Source organism: Mesoplodon mirus (assembly GCF_964341445.2).
Source record: "Mesoplodon mirus genome assembly, chromosome: 7".
In the NCBI taxonomy this organism is placed as follows: Eukaryota; Metazoa; Chordata; class Mammalia; order Artiodactyla; family Ziphiidae; genus Mesoplodon; species Mesoplodon mirus.
In genome coordinates this window covers 45310065-45332734 of record NC_138983.1, presented here as the reverse complement: position 1 = coordinate 45332734, position 22670 = coordinate 45310065, and the positions used below count along the sequence as shown (strand labels likewise).

At 40.2% G+C, this 22670-nt stretch overlaps 2 protein-coding genes across 6 annotated transcripts; both read right to left on the bottom strand.

The window, feature by feature from the left end:
• Positions 1–370: 370 nt before the first annotated feature.
• On the bottom strand, positions 371–5578 carry CREBZF (CREB/ATF bZIP transcription factor). Of its 5 annotated transcripts, XM_082626932.1 has the most exons (4): positions 4291–5578; positions 4002–4079; positions 2854–2922; positions 371–1096 (listed from the first exon to the last, which is right to left on the bottom strand). In XM_082626932.1, the coding sequence occupies exons 1-2, from the start codon at positions 5346–5348 to the stop codon at positions 4064–4066; spliced, it is 1074 nt and encodes a 357-aa protein (XP_082483058.1). In that variant the 5' UTR covers positions 5349–5578; the 3' UTR covers positions 371–1096; positions 2854–2922; positions 4002–4063. The 5 variants fall into 5 exon arrangements, with proteins under 5 accessions (XP_082483058.1, XP_082483056.1, XP_082483057.1 ...); XM_082626930.1 differs by having other exon boundaries at positions 2854–4079; XM_082626931.1 differs by lacking the exon at positions 371–1096 and having other exon boundaries at positions 1104–2922; positions 3653–4079.
• A 13678-nt stretch (positions 5579–19256) lies between these two features.
• Positions 19257–21985, bottom strand: CCDC89 (coiled-coil domain containing 89). The gene has a single exon (XM_082628782.1). It carries the CDS (start codon positions 21272–21274, stop codon positions 20159–20161), a length of 1116 nt encoding a protein of 371 aa, XP_082484908.1. The 5' UTR covers positions 21275–21985; the 3' UTR covers positions 19257–20158.
• Positions 21986–22670: the final 685 nt, after the last annotated feature.

Sequence of the window (22670 nt, the reverse complement as noted above, 5' to 3'; positions counted from 1 at the left end):
AATTTTTTATATCACCATACAATAACCAAACTATAATTATTATGATGAATCGTTCTGGAAAGAAAATAAGAGCCTATCTGCTACCCCCTCCCACTTCTATCATCTGCACACTTCCCAAATGAGTCAGTAAGATAAAATGACTCAGTCTAGACCAGGTGAAATAATTGTATTAACATAATCCAACAAAAATGAAATAAAACAACCAGAGTTTTGAGTGTTTTTTCACACTTGTAATGAACTGGAAAAATGTTTCAATTAAGTAAAACAACCATATTCCATGAAAAAAGCCACTCCCATCATCCAGAATACTAAAGCCCTTACATACTAGAGAAATTTTAATATAAAACAGTAGAAACTAGTATACCATTCATTAGAAACCTCAAAATATTTTTAATAAGTCCTCAGAGAAAGCTCAAGAAGCCAAAAACCTCAGAATCCACACATCTTGGCATTACCCTGAATCGCAATTAACTACCCACACATTTAATCATAATCAATTTTTCAAAGATATACAGACAAAGCAATGCATCTATTTAAAAAGACTACTCTTTAAAGACTTTACATTAACTTTTATATTCTACTCAGCAACGTCTGTCTGTACTTCAGATTAGTTCTCATGTTCCAGGAAATAAATACAAACTCATGATATGCCTGTGATCACTGATGGCCTGTTTATGTAATTCTACTCCACTAAATCTAATTCCACAGAATGTGCGCTTGATTATGTAAAGAATCTAATATTCCTTAATGAAATACTATCATTCTCTTCTCCAATGGTTACAATTTTTAAAAGGTATGCAAAGAACTGAGTATCACTCCCATGAAAGACAAAAAAAAGTATAATTTTGTTCCAAAATTAACTTTGTCTCATGTATTTCTATTAAGTCTTTCAAGGATTCCAGAGAATCTTTTCATATCTCCATTTCTGGAAAGTGAAATCAGTATAGAAGTAATTTGGGAACTTGAAAATGGCATTCATTTTTTTCAGCAGATGCCAAATTTTTGACCGACATGGCTCCCACAATTACTTTGTTACCATCAGTCCAGTCAGTTAACAGGTTGTAGGAAAAGATTCGTTTTTGCAGACACTGCTAAGCTGTTTAAAGAGAAGAGAGAGAGATTAATTTAGTGATTATCAAATGCACAAATATTTTAAATATTTCGAACACTTTTTGTCGGATTATATCAGAGGTGTAACTACATTTTAACAAACGTGGACTTTTTAGTTAGGTTTGGTCAAGGAAGCGCAGAAACATTAAGTCAATATGATGTGTTAGTTCAATTAATGTATAAATTCCTGTCACCATCGGAAGACAAACATTAAAAGCTACATCTTTACTCTAGTACTTGCTGTATCATTTTGCCACAGAGGCACAATTAGGAAAAAAAAATTTTTTTTTTAAAGATTCCCCAAACACTAAATTGCTTTCATCCATTACAGTAAATAGAGCCAAACCTGAAAATTTCTAAATCCATATTATATTCCAGAAATCTCCTTTATCCAACTACTAATCATTCAGAACACAATTTTCTAAAAATAGTAAGACAACAGTTTCATATTAATCATAACTTTTTTAATTAACAAGTAGTGAATAGGACACTTTAAGATATTGTTTACTACATACTGAAATAAACATATCTGTTGTAAATTCAGAAACCCAAACATTTACAGTAAAATGTGTTTACACATAAATATGACCAAATTTATTTAAAGCCCCTGTTAGATAGGTCCTAAATACATGCAATACCATGTAAAAACAAGACCATGACGTTGATGCAAAAAATGACAAAATCACTAATTTACCAAAATTAGAAAAAAAAGAGAATGAAATGGAAACTAAGGAAAGACAGTTAAAACAGAAGCAACCTAACAAAGCAGCTTTTAAAACAGTCGATACTAATCTCCATTTTCAAAAGTTCTTAATCAAGTATTTCCAAAAACTGCCATTTATAAAATGACATTCTAAAAATCTATACTTGGAATGTCAAAGCATCCCAATTCAGAAAGCTTTGACTACTGTTTCTCCCCAGCCCCAAACTTCAAATAATGCAGGAAAATCATTGACATTAGGAAGAAAATATTCCAAGGGAATGGTATAATTTTTAGAAAAACGCACTTACTGCCTCCAGAACCTTTTAAGACCCACAGCATTAACAACAATCATTTTTCCTATTTTCATCCATTATTTTCTAATGTCATGTTAGAGATGAATAAATTATTTGAGCCCATGACTGAAAGATCAACAAACCTGGTTTTATTATGACACCATATTTTTGTCATTGGTACTGCACAAAATTATATACAAAGAAATATATACAAAATGTTCAAGTATTAATTAACTTTCAATTCAAGGCTTCTGTTTCAAAAAGCTACATTTAACATATTCCATAAAGATAGCACAAATTAGTCATTTCAAATAACTTTTCCAACTACTTTTGGTTTTTATATATATTTATATATATAATTCAGTAGGCACTAAAAATCCATGCAGCTGCATTGTGAGGGGCTTGCTCCTGCACTTAGGTATAAGCAGGTTCATCACTCCAGGTTGTGAGTTTGGCTACTATCCATTCATGCTCAAGTGCAGTAGATGATTTTACAAAATATGCTGTAATGCACTGGAAACCAGAGACCAAGTTAGGTCTCAAAAGTGTATTATCTAGCAACAAAACATTTACAGTTCTGCAAGAACAAGATTCCATTTTCATAACCAAATAACAACAAAATAAAACATTTTATATGTAAGATAACTTACATCTTTGGACTGCTGGAAAATACTTTTTAATTATGAACATTTTAAAATAAAAGCAGAAGCCCTGATATTACCTCTTTTTCCTCATTTCTTATACTACCTTTTAAAATAAAGCAGGAAATGTGGCCAGCAGCTGGTCCCGTCTCTTCTGCCCCAACAGCTGTATCCACTTTAGCACAAAGAAAAACAAGGATGCTAAATACGTATATACTTTATCAAACAGTGATGTTTCACAAAGAATTTCTTAATATCTCTTACACTGAAAGACACTGTGACTCAATCTATACAACTGGACAATAGATAATAGAGTACTTCAAAGGAAGACTATGTCCCAACTTTGGAAAAAGTGTCAATCGTGTCATTAAGTCACTCAATTTTAAAACTTACTTTTTTAAATAGGACAAATACCCTTGAAATATGGAGAATAAGATTCTTTGTGAAGCCTCACTTTACACGTTTTCATTCACATTTCATAACCTTCAATATCTAATCATACATAAATTTAACCTAAAATTTTAATACAACAAAAATAAAGGTGTTCAACAATTTATTCATACTCAGTGATAGGGTAAATCACTGTGCTGGTCCTCAAAGAAACATTTCATTAACCATTCTTATTCTTCCTTTAAGTAACTAACACAGGAGTCTGATATGCATGTTAATTTCCAACTTCTCTAATGGTGAGATATAAAAATCTATTAATCTGAATAGATTGTATATCTAGATCTATGAAAACTAAAAGGCATTCTTGAATATTTAAGAGATTTCTGTCATCTCCACAAAATAACTATCACATTTGTGTATGCCCCAAGTACTTATTGTCAACCTCTGAAAAGTTGCTCTAAAATTGGAATTCCAATTTGCACCTTGTACAACTCGGAACTTCCATTCAACTTCACCTGTGTCACTTTCTCCAAACTGTATCTCTATTAGCAGCTTTCAGTGTACAGTTGGAACCGATGTCATCCAAGGCCATGTCCACACTGGGGACAGAAGAGCTAGGTACACGCAAGTCTGAACAAGGGGACACATTAACAGCTATTTCAACCAGAAGAAGCAACTTGAATACAATATTGACCAGCACAAGTCTGTTTCCAGGGTGGACAGGGCCCAAATTAGATTCCCCTCCCACCTTCCAAAAAAGAAAAGAAAAAAAAAATCACACACACGCACACAAATTGAGATGTTGCCCATTAAAGTAGACTAAGCAGCAGAGCATGAGCGTTACGTGAAGAGATGGATCCTTACCAGGTTGTGAGGCGGGAACGACTGTTCTGTAACCCCTACAACGGAGCCTGGCAGGAAGGAAATCACCTAAAAAAGAAACTGTCAGAGAGATTTAATAGTGACATGTTATCATTAGGAGTTGGTTACAGTGTCACATTCATGCTTTTAGCTAAACACTTAAAGATTCAATATTACTTTTTTTTCCTCCTCTGAAATGTGTCCAGTGAAGATGTCCCACTAAGGTGTTTTACATGGTGTAAGGGAGTTGAAAGGGGTAAACGCGGATAAAGAGCAGATTACTTGACCCTACATTTTAAGAGAAGACGACGCCTTCCGGGCGCACGCCGAGCAGAACTCCACCGACACCTTATCCTTGTCCACATGAAGACACACTCCTCCGGCTGAGTCGTCCTCTTCCAGCAGGTCCTGCTGCTGCTTTCCCACGGGCAGAGCGTAGTCATGGTCACCGGCGGGCGAGTCTCTGAAGAGCGAGGTGGTCAGCCGCAGTCCCACGCCGCTCAGCCGGCTCAGCAAGCGAGCCAGTCCGGTCTCGTTGGCTAAGACGGCCCGTAGGTAGCGACTCTCCTCCTGCAGTGCTTGTACGCGCTTGCCCAGCTCCCGATTCTCGGCCCGCAGCTCCTGGTTCTCGGCTGCCAGACCCCGTACTCGACTCTCCAGCCCCATCACGTACTCCTTCTTCTTCAGCCGATTGAGACGGGCAGCAGCCGCCGCCGCCTTCCGGGGACTCTTTGTCGCCGCCTGGTTGTTATCGTTGCCGCTGCTGCCGCCGCCTCCTCCCGGGGACTTTCTCCGCCTCTTTTCGCCGCCGACACTGTCACTGCCGCTGCTGCAGCCTCCGATGCCGTTTAACAGCCTCTGCAGCAGGTCAGAAAAGCGCTGCATCTCGGCAGCCGCGGCCTCGTCGTCGTCGTCCCCTCTCCACAGGCCGCCGCTATCCGAGCCTCCGCCGGACGAGGAGAGAGGCCCGGGCGAGTTGAGCCCGGGCTCCAGATGCCAGTCTGGTTGCCGGGGGTCCAGCAGATCCGCCAGTTCCAGGCCGGACAGAAAGTCCATGTCCTCCGTCTCCTCCCCGGGGACGCTGGCGATAGCCTCCTCCTCCATCTCCTCGGGCGAGGGCGCGCGCGCGGCCACGACGCCGCGGCCCCCCCTCCCGGCGTCCGACTCGCCCTCGTCGCCGCGCGGCTGTTTGCGGCCGGGAGACCCGGCCGCCGCCGTCCCCTCGTCCTCCGCTGCCGCCCGGGTCAAGTCCGGGGGCAGCGAGCAGGTCGCGACCGGCGCCGGGCTCTCGCTGCGGGTTGGGGAGTCGCTGCCCGAGGCCGCCAGCAGTTTGGTCAGGCTATGCCTCATGGGGCCCGACGGCGGGCCCACGTAGGCCCCGGCCCCTCAGACCGGGCCTCGTGGGTCCCAAGGACCCAGAGCGGGTAGCCTGGCAGCAGGCCAGAACGAAATGAAGAGGAAGGTCCGAGTCGCCTCCCGCCCCACTTGGCTGGTCGACCCCCCGCGCCGGGGCGGGGGGGGAGGGAAGGGAGATGGAAGCGGCGAGGCCCAACGATGACTCGACCGCGCCACCCAGACAACGGCCTGGCCGGAAGTCAGTCGATCTCTTTCCAGCCCCTCCCACCGCATTTCGCGCTCCACCAGGCTCTAGTACCGCGAGATTTCGAATGAGATCTGGAGCTGGAGTAGCTCCAGATCTCCAGTGATGTCATAGTAACACCGGCAAATATAACAACAAGCCTGGGATTTATTGAAAAAGTGGTCTACCCTCTCGGCCCTCACTTCTCAATACTCTGTATTCTAGCTTCCACCTCCAGTGAAGCCAGTCTCGCTCAGAATTGATCTTTTAGATACCTAATTTATGAATAATCTTAGTTATCCTGGAACTTAAGACTGCTGATCAGATTCTTCTTGGAATTGCTCCTTTCCCCTTTCGCTATATCACAAGATCTTTTCACTCAAACACTTATAGAGTACTAGAAGAAAAAAGAGGTGAATAAGTCATTCATATGTAATTTAATTTTTCCAAGTTTTTATTATAAAAATTTCCAAATATACAGAATATGTGAAAGAATATTACAGTATCCACTCTAATTCAACAATAGTACCCAATACCCAGACTCAACAATTCAACAATTAACATTTTGCCGTATATGCTTTATCTGTATATAAATGTTTGTAAAACTTTTTTTTTTGCAGAATCATCCCAAAGTTGCAGACAAGACACACCACCCAAACATGTTGCAGTATGCACCTCTAAAGATAAGAACATTCTATTTCATAGTCATAATACTATTATCAGGTCTTGAGAAAATTAACAATCTTGCTAATATCTATTACCCATACCATATCCAAATTTGCTCAGCTTTCCTCAAAAATCATCTTTTATAGCAGATATGTTCTTTTGAACCAGGATCCAATCATGGCTCACTTACTGCATTTGATTGTTTTCCCCCCCATTTGTCAAACTAGAATAGTCCCTTCCACGTTTTAGTTTTTCTTAATATTGGCTTTCTGAAGAGACAAGGTCAGTTGTCTTGAAAAATGCACCATATTCTGGATTTGTCTGTTTCCTCATGGTGTTATTTTGTTCCTCTAGTACCATAAGGTATTTCAGATTTTGAGCAGTTCACAAATACTCTAGAATACAGTGAAACAACTCAAATTTTTACAGAGCAAGGCCAGTGAAAATACAGATGAAATAGGAAGATAAGGAGTTCTGAAAGGAGGAAAAGTTTGTATTAGAATAGGATGGACGTAAAATCTTACACAATTCCTCAAGTTGAGCCAACAATAGACTAAACTTCCTGGTAACCCAAACAAATAAATAAACTTTCCTTTATTTGCTTATGAGTAAAGTATACATGAATTCCTCAACTATGTTTCCAGTTCTCATGTCTTAAAGAAACTTCTCTATGGGATACTGAATAAAGTAACAGATAGCCTCACCAATAGCTACCTTTATATGGCTGTTTCTTAGAAGGATATAAAGCAATTTCCAGGAAAGCTGGACACTGATAGGTCCCAATATTCCAGAACAGCACCTGGCACAGGAGAGGCTTCGATAAATATTTGTTGAATGAATGAATGAAGAAGATCTCCAACTTTTAGCTGAAGACATTACACTAAAGCTCAACCAAATGAAAACAATTCTTCAAGGGGCACAAATAAGCATTACATATGGTATCTAGAAAAAGAAATAAGTGGCCTCCATGTCCTTCTTAACCTTCCCATTAGGAAAGGTTTTGCTAAAGTAGAACAGCAAACAGTTTGAGATAATAAATATTCTGTCATATTTTGACTTACAGGTGTTTTGTGTGGCTGGTAATCCCATCGAACTGCATTTTCTCCTAGCGCAAAATCAAGATCATGGATTGATTTATCATTTTTCCCCTAAATTACAAGATTTTAGATTAAATATACATTGCTTAAGAGCCTCTCCAATTGGATTAAGAGGAAAGTAGAAAACTGAAAGAGAAGAAAGTTTTTACAACGTAGCCTCAGAAGACAAAAAAAGCAACTGAAGCAAGGGTAAAACTCCCAGAAAATGGCTTTCCCTCCCTTTCACCGTTCCTCCCTTTTCTTCTCCTCATTCTTCTCATTCTCTCCTTCTTCAGAGTTGGTTTTTCTTTTTTCTGGTTATAATGATCATTGCAAAAGATTCAGATAGTGCAGAACTGTACAAATAAGTAGAAGGATATTACCCATAATCTACCTCAAAATAACTATTATTAAAATTTTGGTGTATAATAGAGTTTTTCTATGTACAGACATAGAACAACACATTGTTTATTTTAGTTCTTTGAACTCTACTCTTTTGGTATGAATATTTTGTGGACATCTTTCATACAACTAAACATAGGTCCACATGCTTATTTTTGATGACTGCCTACAATTCCATTTCATGAACTTTCCAGCTTTCATTCAACCAGTTACTCACTGATAGCACTTAAGTTGTATTGGATTTTTCACCATTATAAACCACACAATAATATTGTGCAAACATCTTTGTTCACTTATCCTATGATTTGCTTAGGATAAAGTATTTGAAGTAGAATTTCTGGCTAAGTTTTTATACATAGACCCTTATTTTTTTATTTATTTATTTATTTTTTTTTTGCGGTACACGGGCCTCTCACTGCTGTGGCTTCTCCCATTGCGGAGCACAGGCTCCGGACGCGCAGGCTCAGCGGCCATGGCTCACAGGCCCAGCTGCTCCGTGGCATGTGAGATCCTCCTGGACCAGGGCATGAACCCGCGTCCCCTGCATCAGCAGGCAGACTCTCAACCACTGCGCCACCACGGAAGCCCCATAGACCCTTCTTACATACGGGAAGGTATCTCTCCCCAGTGGTGGTCATGGTATGTAGTTCCTATGCACTCATGAGAGTGGATTTGTTCTTTTTAGAATGTGCCTATCCGAAAATTAAAAGTGATATCCTTTTTTGTGAATGTGCATTTCTTTGATTATTAGAAGGTTGAATGTTTTTCACATGACTAATTGATTTCTAATGTGAATAGCCTTTTTACCTCCTTAGTCCATTTTTCTCTGAGGTAGGAGAAAATGTTTGTCAGGGAAAATATCTGTCTTTGTCCTTCTTGATTTATATGAACTCTTTGCATTATAAGGAAAACATACCTTTGTCTCTTATATATTTTCCAATTTTCCCCCCAGTTGATCATTTACTGGGGGAGGAAAGGGGTAAAAACTGCTTGTTTTGCTATAATTTTTAAATGGTCAATCTATCAAAATTTTCTTCCTGGTTTCTGGCTTTGATGTTAAGCCTAAAAAGGCTTTATTAGCCTAAATAATACTGATATTTACCTATATGTTTTAGAACTTCTTTAATTACTTCTATTTATAATTTACTAAGAGTTTTTTTGTAATTAATTTATTTTTTTGTTAGGTCTTTGTTTCTGTGCGAGGGCTTTCTCTAGTTGTGGCAAGTGGGGGCCACTCTTCATCACGGTGCGCGGGCCTCTCGCTGTCGTGGCCTCTCTTGTTGCGGAGCACAGGCTCCAGACGCACAGGCTCAGTAGTTGTGGCTCACGGGCCTAGTTGCTCCGCAGCATGTGGGATCCTCCCAGACCAGGGCTCGAACCTGTGTCCCCTGCATTAGCAGGCAGATTCTCAACCACTGCACCACCAGGGAAGCCCTACTAAGAGTTTTTAACAAGTGATTATTTCATTTAGCTCCAAATGGAATTTATTCTAGTATAAAATGTGACATAGTAATATAATTTTTTCAAAAAGTTATTTGCCACAATATGATTTATTGAACAATTCATACTTGCCACACTGATTTCCCAACATGTATACCGGATATTAAATTCTTACGTAAAGTTGAATGTATTTCTGGTCTTTTTCTTCTATTTCATTGATCAGTCTAACCAATCTGGAAGCAAAATCACTACATTTTTATGCAATTTTATAATATATTTTAATATGTCATAGGACAAGTCCTTTTTTGTTAGTCTTACTTTCTCAGAATTTTTAATCTCTATTTGAATATTTATTCTTCCAGATAACTTTATAAAATTTTCCAAGTTCAAAAAAAAGCTGGAATTTTCATGAAAATTGCATTAAATTTATGAATTTATTTTTCCCAGCAACTTTATGCATTTTTTCCTACTGGACTAAATTATTTCTTCTTTTATATTTTCTAAATGGTTATTGTTGCTACATAGGAAAGCTATTGATTTTTTTGTTAAATTTTTAACTGACTTACCCACTCAACTTTCTTAATAGTTTTTATTTTTAGCTTATTCATTCAAATTTCCCTGGTAGACAATTATATCACCTTATTATATATAATGACAATTTTGGCTCCTTCTTTGCAATACTTATTTCATTATCTTGACTTATAATGAAACGGCATTTCCAGATCGATATCAAATAATGCTGTTAATAACCAACTTACTTGTCTTATTCCTGACTTTAGCAGGAATGCCTCTAGTGTTTAGTTGTTGCTTTGAGATGGGTATTTTTATTTGGTTAAGCTCAGTTGCAGGTAACAGAAACCAATTCAGCTATTTTAAGCAGAAAAAGATGTAATACAGAGAAGGTGTTTACAAAGTAATTGGAAGGACTGGAGGAGTGGGCATTAGGCTGGGTGATCAAGAATGCCTCTCAGTACGATGTCGCCAAACAGGCCTGATAGGTCACTGCTATCTCTGCCCCAGTTGGGAAAGTTGTAAATAGAAAGCTGGAATGTTAGCTTCAAGAGCACCGCTGCTGCCAAAACTCTCAACCTGTTGTATAAATTATCTATTGCTGCCTAAAAAGTTACCCAAAACCTAAAAACATCAATAAAACAACAATAAACATGTACTTATTGTTGTGGCTTAAAATAACAATAAACATTTGTTATCTCTGGCGGTTTCTATTGGTCAGAAATCTGTAAGTGCCTTGGCTATACAGCTTAGCTCTGGAATTCTCATGTATTTCAGCCAGATTTTGGCCTGGGCTGGAGTCATCTGAAGGCTTGGCTAAAACTAGAGGATCCACTTCCAAGGTGGCTGACAGGTTGTTCCTGGGGGAAACATCAAAAGAAAGATAGGAAGAAAGGAAGGACAGAAGGAAGGACTAATTCGAAAAGATATATGCACCCCATTGTTCATAGCAGCATTATTTATGATAGGCAAGATATGGAAGCAAGCTAAGTGTCCATCAACAGATGAATGGCTATATACATATATATACGAATGGATATATAATATATACATATTTATGGCTGGTATATTACTCAGCCATAAAAAGAATGAAATTCTGCCATTTGCAACAATGTGGATGGACCTAGAGAGTATTATGCTTAGTGAAATAAGTCAGAGAAAGAAAAATACTGTATGTTATCAATTATATGTGGAATCTAAAAAAGTAAACCAAACTAATGTATATAACACAACAGAAACAGACTTACAGATACAGAAAACAAACTAGTTGTTACCAGTAGGGAGAGGGAAGGGGGAAGGGGCAAGATAGAGGTATGGGATTAAGAGATACAAACTACTATGTATTAAATAGATAAGCAGCAAGGATATATTGTACAGCACAGGGTATTACAGCTATTATTTTGTAATAACTTTAAATGGAGTAAAATCTATAAAAATATTGAATCACTATGCTGTACATCTGAAACTAATATAATATTGTAAATCACCTATAATTGATAGATGATTGATAGATAGATAGATAGATAGATAGAACTAGTGAATGAATACTAGGATGAAAACCCAATGTCTTCAAGAATGTGCTTGGCAGCAAAAACAGCCAAAGCAGAGGGAAAGGATCCCTGCCTCATTTGCATCTTCCAAATATAACTGCAGAGGTGTCTGGCAAATATAATTTGTTTTTGTGTTTCTTTTGTTTTAGTTTTTCCATTTGTGCCATACAGGAAAGCACATTAAAAATGATGAATTGGGAGATTGGGACTGACATATATACACTAATATGTATAAAATGGATAACTAATAAGAACCTGCTATATAAAAAAATAAAAATTAAATTAAAAAATTAAAAAAAAACCACATTAAAAGAAGGACTGAAATACATTATGAGTACCAATTTATCAAATCCTCCACAAAGACCGTGGCTTTATGGTTCTTCATCACCAATACATACATTTATTGGCTTTCCTAAAACAGAGAGTTGGTGTAGAGTTGGTAGGGAATGCAGCTGAATCAGGGTTGGGATTTTGCTGAGTAGATACAGCAGAAGGATAAGAGTGCTACAGAGGCCAGAATGCTCATTTTAATATAGTTTGCCTATGCACTCATGAAGTATAATCTGTAAAAGGTAGGAACTAAGACCATGAGAGGATTTTTATGATTGGATGAACATTAAAGACTCAAAAGATTGACATTGTCTAGGGTACTAAAGGATTATGTTTACAAGTGCTACATATTTGCATGGATTATGTTCAATTCTCAGTGTGCTAGCTGTTTTTCCATTCCTTTCCTCTCAAAAAACCATTTCTGAATGTAAATGAATGAGAATTATAGTATTGTGGACTAATCTGGAATCTGATTTATTTTATTTTAAAATGACCAACATCTGTAACCAACTAAAATAGTAACAAATTACTGGTATGCTTCCCAACTAATCAAGCCCCACAGTTGCAGCCCCTGAAGTTGAGATTTGCTGCTCTGGTGGGGAAAAGGGAGAGCAGGTGTAGAGGAAGTTTGGGCATTAGAGATTTGGAAGGGTAGGAGCAGAGCTTTTCGTGTTCTGATGGGAAGGGCTCCACTTCGCAGGCAGGCGGGAAGTTGTCTTATCTCTCACCCCAGGCACCCCAGAGCCAGACCTTGACTGTGCTGCTCTTGCTTCCCATTGCCAGTTTCAAATCATTTCTCCTCCTCTCTCCTTCACAAACCTCAGCTCTTTATTAACTTTAATTTTTTAAATATTGAAAATCTGCAATCATACAGAGCTAGAGAAAAAATTATGCTGAATCCCTTGTATGCTCCTCCTCCAAATTTAAGAATTATTAAAATTTTGCCACACTTGCTTCATCCCCCTGCCTTTTTTCTACCCTGAAATATTGTAAAATAAAAATCCTTGACATATGTCATTTTATCCCTACACACATCACTATACATTTTTAACAATAAGGTCATTTTTTCTGTAACCACAATGTCATGATTGCAACTAGTCAAATTATTATGAATTTCTTGGTATCATCTAACCCCAGTCAATATTCAATTGTGTCAAAAATTTCCAGCTACAGATGGCTTGATTGAATAAGGACCCAAAGAATTCTAATACATTCCTTATATCTCTCAAACCTCTTTTAATCTAAGACAGCATTCCTCCACCCCTTTTCACCAATGCCATTTGATTTTCCGAAGAAGCCAGGTCAGTTGGCCTGTTCAATGTCCCATTATTCTATATTTGTCTGTTTGCTTTCTTGTACTGTTTTACTTTCCCCTCATCCCCATAGTTCCTGTAAGTGGGAAGTTAGTTCTCAGGGCTTAGTTAGCTTAAGGTTCAACATTTTTGGCCGGAATACTTGCAGGGATGCGCTGCTCTTCATGGCCAGTCACCTCAGGAGGCATATAACATCTAGCTTTCCTGTTTTTAGTGATGCTAAGATTGATCAATGTTTTCAAATGGTGACAGTAAAATTCTCCATTAACCTTTCTCCTAATGGTTTCATCTAATGATGATCAGTGCCTGAATAAATTATTTCACTACTTTTATTACCTGGGATTCTTTTCTTATCTGGGATTCTTCAGTGAAAAGCAACTTTATCTCACCACGTATGGGCCATTTCCCCTGTGAAATACAGGGGATAGGAAAAGTAGGATAAATGCTCACTCACTGAAAGCTTTAGCTCTCTGATTTCCTCTTCACCCAGTAAGATCTTATTTAAGGATACCCAGTAAGTGACATGATTTGAAACAAGGCAGTCTGATGCCAATGCTCCCCTTCACTCACTGCACTAATACCTTGACTAGTTTGTTGATCACAGATTTGGGTTTCTAAAGGGCGTAGTGAAAGGATTTGAGTGGGGATAGGGCATGGGGAGGATTGAGCTAAGATTTCTGACAGGGATGGAGATAAATATGGATGTGAGCATAATTGGATTAATCTAGCCAGAGTCTCTTGTTAGAGTCTACTGTGAGTGCTTATTCTGCAGCCCTAGATGGTGTGGCTATTGTGAAAGCAGTTTTCTTACCAAGAACAGGAAGTGCTATGAAGGCTTCTGAGCTTCTTTAATGCTTTCCTCCTCTCTGCTCTTGGACAATTCTTATACATTATATAGGCTTTAACTTAAATGCCACTTCTAGGAAAAGCTTTCCCTAACCTCTTCTACCTTATGTTAAGAAACCCTGCTATGCACTCCCATGTCATCCTATCCTTTAGCATTTTCTTCTTACCCACTAGGATGCAGATTCAGTGAGGATAAGTTCTCTGTGTTGCTCACGTTGTGCCCAGCACTTAACATAGTGCCTGGCTGATAATAGGCTCTCTATAAATATTTGTTACATTAATGAGATATATTAAATAAATTAGTTACTAATTAAAATTGAATATCAGAGTGGCTTGGCCTGCCCTACCTCTACATCTTTTTTTGTCTGTTAGGTCAAAACCAAAAACCAACACCCAAAGCCTAAAAACTTGAATAGATGAGAAAATAGGCTTTCCAAAATCTAAAATTTAGGTCTCACACAGACATGTGAAAATCCATAAGAAAAGTTAATACATTTAAATCTTTATACTTAGGAGAGAAATAGGAATCATAGGAGGCAGTCCTTGGGGTAGAAAAAGATACTGTCATTAGCCGTATGTGGCTGAACATTAATGAAATCAGCAGCCTCCAGCTGAATGGCCTGACCCAGATCTGTCAGGCCATATTTGGCTCTATAGAAAATAAGTCTTGTCTACTCAGTTCTTGGGGAAAGAAAAATCTGTAGGCTCTTTGAGTCATCTGCACAGAAATACAGCTTATTGGGAAGCAATTATGCAGAAGATATTTTTTGTTTTTAATTTTAATATACATGTGTATATATATATATATATATATATATATATATATATATATATTTTGCGGGGGGTGCTGTGCCATGCGCCTTGTGGGATCTTAGTTCCCCGACCAGGGATTGAACCCAGGCCCTCGGCAGTGAAAGCACAGTGTTGTAACCACTGGACTGACAGGGAATTCCCAGTTTTAAAGAGGTGATATATTCACATGGTTCAAGAGTCAAATGATACAAAATGGGATAAGTTGAGAAGTTTCCTTCACACTCTCATCCTTAACCAGCCCTGTCCCCACACTCATCCACACCACTAATAAACACTTTCTTTTTAGCATTTCTTTTTTCCAATATTTATTTATACAGATGGGGGTATATATGTTTACATTCTTATCCCCCCCATTCTCTCCCCCTTACACAAAAGTAATATATGATAGATGTTCTGCACCCTGTTTGTTTGTTTTTTAAATAAATTTATTTATTTTATTTTTTTATTTTTGACTGCGCTGTCTTTGAGCTGTGCTCAGGCTTTCTCTAGTTGTGGAGAGCAGGGGCTACTCATTGCGGTGGCTTCTCTTGTTGTGGAGCATGGGCTCTAGGCTGTCGGGCTCTAGAGCACAGGCTCAGTAGTTGTGGCGCACGGGCTTAGTTGCTCCGCAGCATGTAGGATCTTCCCAGACCAGGGCTTGAACTTGTGTCCCCTGCATTGGCAGGCGGATTCTTAACCACTGCGCCACCAGGGAAGTACTTGCACCCTGTTTTTTTCCCCTGCGTATATCCTGGAGATATTTCTATATCAGTGTACAGAGAGCTTCCTTTTTCTTTCTTCCTTTCTCTTGCTCTTTTTTGTTTTTTTTTTTGCATTTGCAATGTATTCCAAGGTATGGAGGGCCCAGAGTTTATTTAATTGGTTCCTTATTGATGGTATGTAGGGTATTTCCAATCTTTTGCTATTACAAACAATTCTGTAATGAATCATCTTAAACATGAAAAGGAAGATTATTTCACACTAGTGCAAATAAGAGTGGATTAGAAGCATTAAATAGGGAGAGTCTGACAAATAGCTAGGATAAGTCCCTTTGTTGAATTGAGGAGTGAGGGGGTTGGAGAAGGGGCGTTGTAGTTAGTTGACTGTGTAATGAATGACCAGGGAGTTCTGTCCAAGGGAAAGTTCTTTTCTTGGATTAGTTTTTGCCAAATGGGATAAACAGAAGGTTTGAAAAGAACAACATCAAGTAGCCCTAGGCCCTTAAATTTAATAAGATGTTCTTAATGTTTGGAAAATAATATCCAGTTTGTCCTTAAGGAGATGGACAAATGATTAGAAAAGTCCATTCTTGGCCACCTCCCAAAATTCCAACCACTTTTTTAAGAGGCTGAGATTGAAAAAAAAAAAACAGACTCCCTGCCGGACAAAGCCCTGTCAATCTAAGTAGATGTGGTACAGCAGATACTGTTGGTGGCCCACCCAACATCCATCTCCCTTCATCCTTGCTGGCAAAGCCCTGCTTTTGTCAGGTAGCCCCATCTACTATATGCCACAGAGATTGGCTTCATTCCTATCCTATCCAGGATCCAGGCAGATTCTGATTGGTCCAAGTCAGTCATGGTGGCAACATTGCCCATGAAGATGTTTGGTTGGGGTATTTGCATATGGCCCAATTTTGGCCAATGATAATGAAGACAAGTCATCTGGTCAGCTTTGGGGAGAGTAGTTAGGGTCGTGGCCCTTTTTCCTTTATTCATGTGCCAAGAGGTAGTATCTCAAATGTCTGCCCAGTTCTCTTCATCTTGTCATAGTGGGGAACAGAGAATCATTCCTGCCCCGACCCAGCCACAGCTACTCCACAGGTATCTGAGCCAATGAGGGCTGGATAGAACAGCAAGCACCTGGGCAGGTATTCCTTCAAACAATGTTCTTTAAAGGTTTAACTTCAATGTAGTGGAGTTGGGGAGAAATAGATTTTCTATCAATACTTTGTTTATTAGAAACAAATTAACTTCAGTTAATTTTCACTAAGTGAAACGGAGACAGTGTTGTGAAAACATCAGCCAGTCAGTTCACTTTTCCTGTAGTTCTCCTTCCTTTTCTAGCTCTCTTTGATTTTTTTTTGAACCAGACAAGTTCCTTAGAGGCACACTGAAGGGCTTACAGTGTAGGTAACACAAAAGATCACACTTAGCTACACAGCACTAGTCACACGTTATTTGGTTTTAGAATCTCTGTTCTATGGATTTTCATTTTAGGGTTACTGCTTGTGGATGCCACAGACAAATTCACTAGGGATCTAGGTCTGCTTTACAAAGGAGTTTTGTTGTTTTGTTTTTAAATTTCTCCTCAAGGGCAGTCACTTGGAGGTGGCTGATTTACATTTTGACAGTTTGTTCCAATGATAAACATGGCTTTACAGATGAGCATACCACAATAACTAGTTGTCCATGCCCTAATCTGGTCTGGGTCACAGATTAAATACAAGATAAGCACTGAGAGTGGAATTACAAAGTGCTGTGGAGCACAGAGGGGGAAAAAAACCCAACCAACCAACCAAACAAATACAAAACATTGCCCTTTTGTGGCTGGTGAGAAGGTGGTTTGTATACTGAGAAAAAGCATGGGTTTTAGAGCCAGAAAGCAGGTCCAGCTACATAATTTGTTGTGCCCAGCATAAAATGAAAATGTGGAGCCCCTTGCCACACAATTATTAAGAATCTCAAGGCAGCAGCAGTAGAACCAAGTGCAGGGTCCCCATGCAGGTGGCACGTCCATGAAGCCGGTCCTGCCAGAGGGGCTTGGGTTCAAATCTCACCCCTGCCACCCCAAAACTTCCTGGCTTTGGGCGAGTCACCCTCTCTCTCTGAGTCTCATTTTTTATCTATAAAATAGTGATAATTGAACCTCCCCTGAAGAGTTGGTATGAGGGTGACATGAAAAGCACTTGACACATGATAGGTTCACATTACTGTTACTTTCTTCCTTTGTGTTGTGGGCTCCTTTCCTCAGCTGTTCTCTAGGCATCCATCTTTGACCTTCTATTCTCATTACCCACTTTCTTTTCAATATCTTTCAAAAGGGTATTAGAGTGAGCATTATGGAATGGCCCACATCTAATCATTTGTAACCTACAAAGTGGCAATTTTATATGGTTCAACCTAACACAAACTCCTTAGCATGACTGAACAGTATTGTCCTTAGACCCGGTCAACTGAGACCCTTTCTTTGCGCCCACGTTTTAGGGAGCATGCACCTTACCCATCCCCCATGCTCTTCCAGACGCACCCTTCCCTCCTAATGAAGAGCCCAGGTGGCAAGTCCTCTACTAGCCCACACTCCTGTATGAGGATCCCAGAATTCCCTGTTCAAATGGCCCTCAGGACCCGCTTGGCCTTTGCCCAGGAGCCTCTTCCTCCTCCTCGCAGGCTGGGCACAAAAGTTGAATGGGAGAGATCACCCCACCCGACAGCTGTTTGGGCGGAGCTTGCACGGGCCAGCGAGGGTGGAGGAGGGGGCGGGAAGGGATGCTGGCAAGCATGCGCACCAGTCTCCTCGCTAATCCGCCCGAACCTGCGTGGGAGGAGGAGGAGGGCTCGTCTGTGGCTCCTGTTTGTGCACTTGCCAGTCTCCTCCCGCCTCTCTTCTCTTCTATCTGTAGAGATGCTTCTCCCCACTTCCTCCCAACTACTTATGATTTCCAAGTATTCTGGACATTTTTAAAAACCTCTGTGGCTTTCTACACGATGCTGTCTGAAATCTTTCTCTTTTCAACACCTGATAAAATTCTACTAGTTATTTAAGAACCAGCTTATATATCAACTTCTGTGTTAGTCATCCCGGGCAATCCTCTCTACCATCCCAAACCTTACCCTCAGGCTTTTAACTGGTGTGTGCGTGTGTGTGTTTTACCCGCTGTGATCTCATAACACCCCTTGTGAAAACACATTACACTGTATGTGACTGCTCTTTTGCCCCTGGGCTAGACTGTGTGGGAGCTCTTCCAGGGCAGAAAACATGCTGCTTCTTGCTTATTCTCAGTGCCCACCCCCAGAGCTTGGTACTCAGTAGACAGTCAATAAATCTTTCAGTGTGATGTCATCAAAATCCCGGCTCCCCAGTGACCAACTGGCCTTGAGCAAATTACTGAATCTCAGTTTCCTCTTCTTTGAAACAGAAATGAACACTATGAGCTTCTTCAGTGGTGCTAAGGATTAAATAAAACAATACATTGAAAGTGCTTCAGCACAATGATAAATAGTATGCACTCGGTAAAGGGTAACCTTAATCAGCTCCTATATATTCTGATTCTTGGTAATGTGTAAGAGGAAGCAAACAGTCCTTTCATGCCAGCAAGGTGGATCCTTGGAATTTGCATTTAATACCACAATCTTAATAGAACTGTGAGAAAATAGATTTTAAAAATTGCTTTAGGTAAGGCAAGTGATGCTTAAAATTGTTTATTAAAAAGGTACCAAGTAATATTTTTTAATAAATTCAAATCATTAGGTAACTCTTGGCACTCTTGGCACTAAATGTGTGAGAAAAATACTACACTGCAATCTATTTTGGGAAGTATTCATAATAATGCTTCTATGTCAACTAAATACAGGGAAATAAGGAAACATAAAGTGTAGTTTTACATCTACCTCTTTAAGAACTTTGCATAAATATATAATAACTATTATGTTTTTATCATTACACATTTAAGTATTCCTACAAAAATGATGTAAGTATACATACATACATTCCATTTAGATGGGTTTTTTAATAAAAGGAAAGAGTTGCAAGAAAGTATGTTAATAGAAACACAACAATCACTATGTGTTTCTATATATCCAGTGTGCTGTGACCTATTACCCCGAACTGGGGACTTTTGTCTATTAGCATATGGTGCAATATTAAATGAAACTACTGATATTTGCTTTTTTGTACCTTTAAATCCATTTCTATTAAGGAGAAAAACCAAGAAAATGGAATGTGATCTAAGCTTGCAGGAAAAATTAAAATGGGTTGATTTTACTTACTTGAATCTTATTGCTCATATAGACTGACTATAATAAAGTTTGCCTACTTTGGAAAAGAATTTAATGAGCTCAATTTTTGTTCTCCAAGCTAGTGCGAATAAAATAAAATAGAAAGGATACTGCCATAAAGCAGGTGAAGCGAGCAACTGTTTGTCCCATTGCAAAATCAGACACTTTTCTGCAAGTTACCCATGCTATTAATATGCTATTAACTGTTATAGATTACAGTCTCAACTACGGGAGATTACAAGCTTACCTATCTACAAGGGCTAATTATACTATTTTTTTCTTTTCAGAGTAACACATCCCATTGCACTTTTAAGATTCACTCAAGTCCATAACGGCTGCTAATTTTAAAACTTAGGACACATGAAGATATCTGAGGTTGAGAATGAATAAGTTATGGGGGAGGTGGAGATACTGACAGCAAACTTAGGAAGATTTCAAAGGCACAGAAAGAAATTTGGTAAATCTTGTGTATTCTAGGTGGTAGGACTGAAAATTAGTGTTATCCTGACAATGGCAACAACAATATCATAGTAAAGTAGTTTTTCTTTGAGTGGTCTCTTGTACTTAAAAGTAGAATAAATGGAATCCTATCTTTACTCTCGCCACAAGGCACAAATACTTGATTTCTAAATTGGAGGCCAGAGGAACCAGAAGCTTCCTTATGGAAAGAGATGGCGGAGTTTGGCATTGAGTTCTCTCTCCTTGCTTAAAAGATCCAGGCTGTGCTTTTTGAAGGCTTCAGACTGCAGCCTGAGTTCATCGTAAGCCTTCTGGATCCCATCTACCCTGCGCTGGAGTTCCCGGACTCTCAAGTTACTGTCCACAGCCACTGCCTCTTGTTCAAACCGCTCTAGCGCACGCCTCCTGGCCACATTGGCCGTCTCCAACTTCTCCTCAAGCTGGCGGATCTCTGCTTGCTTGTTCTGAAGCACCTTGCCCCTCTCCATGGACAGCTGCAACAGCTCGTCTTTCTCACAAGTGACGGCCTGCAGCCTGGCCTGCAGCTCCCGGTTCAGCTGGCTGTGTGCCTGCTCGGCCTTGGCCATCCGCTCCATGGCCTGCTGGTGCTGCTGCTTGAGGCTCTGCAGCTGGCTGCGCAGCTGCTCTGTGTCCTTGGTGTGGGCGCAGGCCTGCTGGCTCTGGAACAGCTCCAGCAGTTCCTTCTCTTGGGCCTGGGCCTGGCAGGTCTCCTGAGCGCTCCTCTGTTTCAGAGACTCCAGCTCCTTGGTGAGGGCTTCACTCTGGGCAGTGAGCTGCAATACTTTGGCCTCCTGGTCCTTCAGAGCCTGGCTGAAGAGGTGGTCATTCTCCATCCTCAGCTTCTCATTCTCCTCTCTCAGATTGATGTTCTGACTTTTGTGTTCATCCTTGAAGCGGATCATCAGCTCATGGTTGGCTGCCAGGGTCATAAAGCGTTCCTCCAGCCTCTGGGCCTGCTCGCTCTTGGCCTTCAGCTTCTCAGCATCCTGCATCCTCTGCTCCTCCAGCTCTGTGTTGAGCAGCTCCAGGATCTGGCAGCGCTCCAGGGCCTCGTCTGACCTCCGCTTCAGGATGCAGATGAGCTGGGACTGCTCCTGGATGCGGGAGTACAGCATCGCCTTCTCACTCTTCTCCTCCTCGGACAGTCCCCGGAGGTTTGCTAAGGCTTTCCTCAGACCATCCAGTTCCTTACACTCCATCTCCTCTTCCTGGTTTTCTAGTTTTTTGTTTTGCTTATCTAAGGGCTCTTCAGAGGGTGGGGTGTCCATCCTGAGAGCCGTCTCTTCCTGAGGCATCAGCACTCTCCTCTACTATCGGCCGACTGCACAGCCTCCCCCTCCAGATTTCAAAAGCCGCAGTGTTGCTAGGGACTCCTGGCAATGTCTAGCAGTCATTTTTTCACCCAGTAAGGAGCCCTGTGATTGGTGGACAGGTCTTTAGAATGCCGTGAAGTAACAACAGGGGGACCCCGGTGACTCCAGAACCAATCTGGTCAGGTTATACTTGCCTTTCTAACCAGTCCAGCTCTCAGCCCAGTGTCTGGCCTGTACTGTACAGAGATGCCAAGCCCACTTGATTTCCAGCCAGCATCAGGGGAAGAAGCCTGACTCCACATAATTTCTTGTGGGAATAAACAAATCAAGCAGTGGTGACATATTACTCTTCCCTCTCCCCACTTCAGTGGTCATGAGAATAAAGTCATCTCTGTGGAAAGTGTTGGCTCCTTCAAAATTTTGCAATCTATAAATACAAAGTAGCAGTAGTACTCTGAGAGCGGTGATCCTAAATGGCTGTGAGTTTGTACCTGTAGTGTTTAACACACCTCAGTGAAAGAGCAAACCCCAGAGAAGTTTCTTCTTTTGTTTCCCGAAGCATTGTCCCCAACTGGGAATACATTTTATTAGCTATTCAGCACTCCCTGTTTTACCCACTGGCACAATAGGGTTACAAAGAAAAGCTTAATGGACAATATAGATGTGATAAACATTAAAACAGAAAAAAAGATTCAAATGAGGCTTACCTTATACACAACAAAGTCAATTCCAGATGGATTAAACAGTTCAATGTAAAGACTAAAATGAAAACAAAGTATTAAAAATGGAAACTAGAGGAAAATAAAGGTAAGCATTAAAGTTCTGGGTCAGGAAGGACTTTCTTAGCTTAAATATTATGTAAGAGATGAATAAGGTAACACTTAATTTGACTTAAACATCTAAAGTTATATATAATTTTAAAAATTATGTGACTCTAAGGTCTCTCCAGCCCCTTCTTCCTCAGGACCTGCCTGACGTTTTAGTTTTATTCCCTAGCCTAACACCAGCTATTGACGTTTCCCTAGCAGGCCCTGTCTGTAGGTGTTCCCTCTGCCTGGAATGCTTTTTCCCACTTTGTCCCTTGTCGCTTTAGTAATTTACTCAGCACTTTATACTTAGACAAGAATCACCTCCTCTGTGAAACGTCTCCTAGCCCCTAAGTGTAGACGTGACCACTCACCTCTTTTAGTGCAGCCACTCTAGCCTATTTCTACTTCCAACAGAGCATTTGAAAGCCTTACTGCACTCATCATTTACTCCCCTGCCTTCCCCTGTTAAACTCTGAGATCCTTAGGGGCAGGAACTGTGTCTGTTTCATCCTTGATGACTAGACCAACACCTTGGGGAGACTCAGATAAATATGTGTTGAATGGATGTT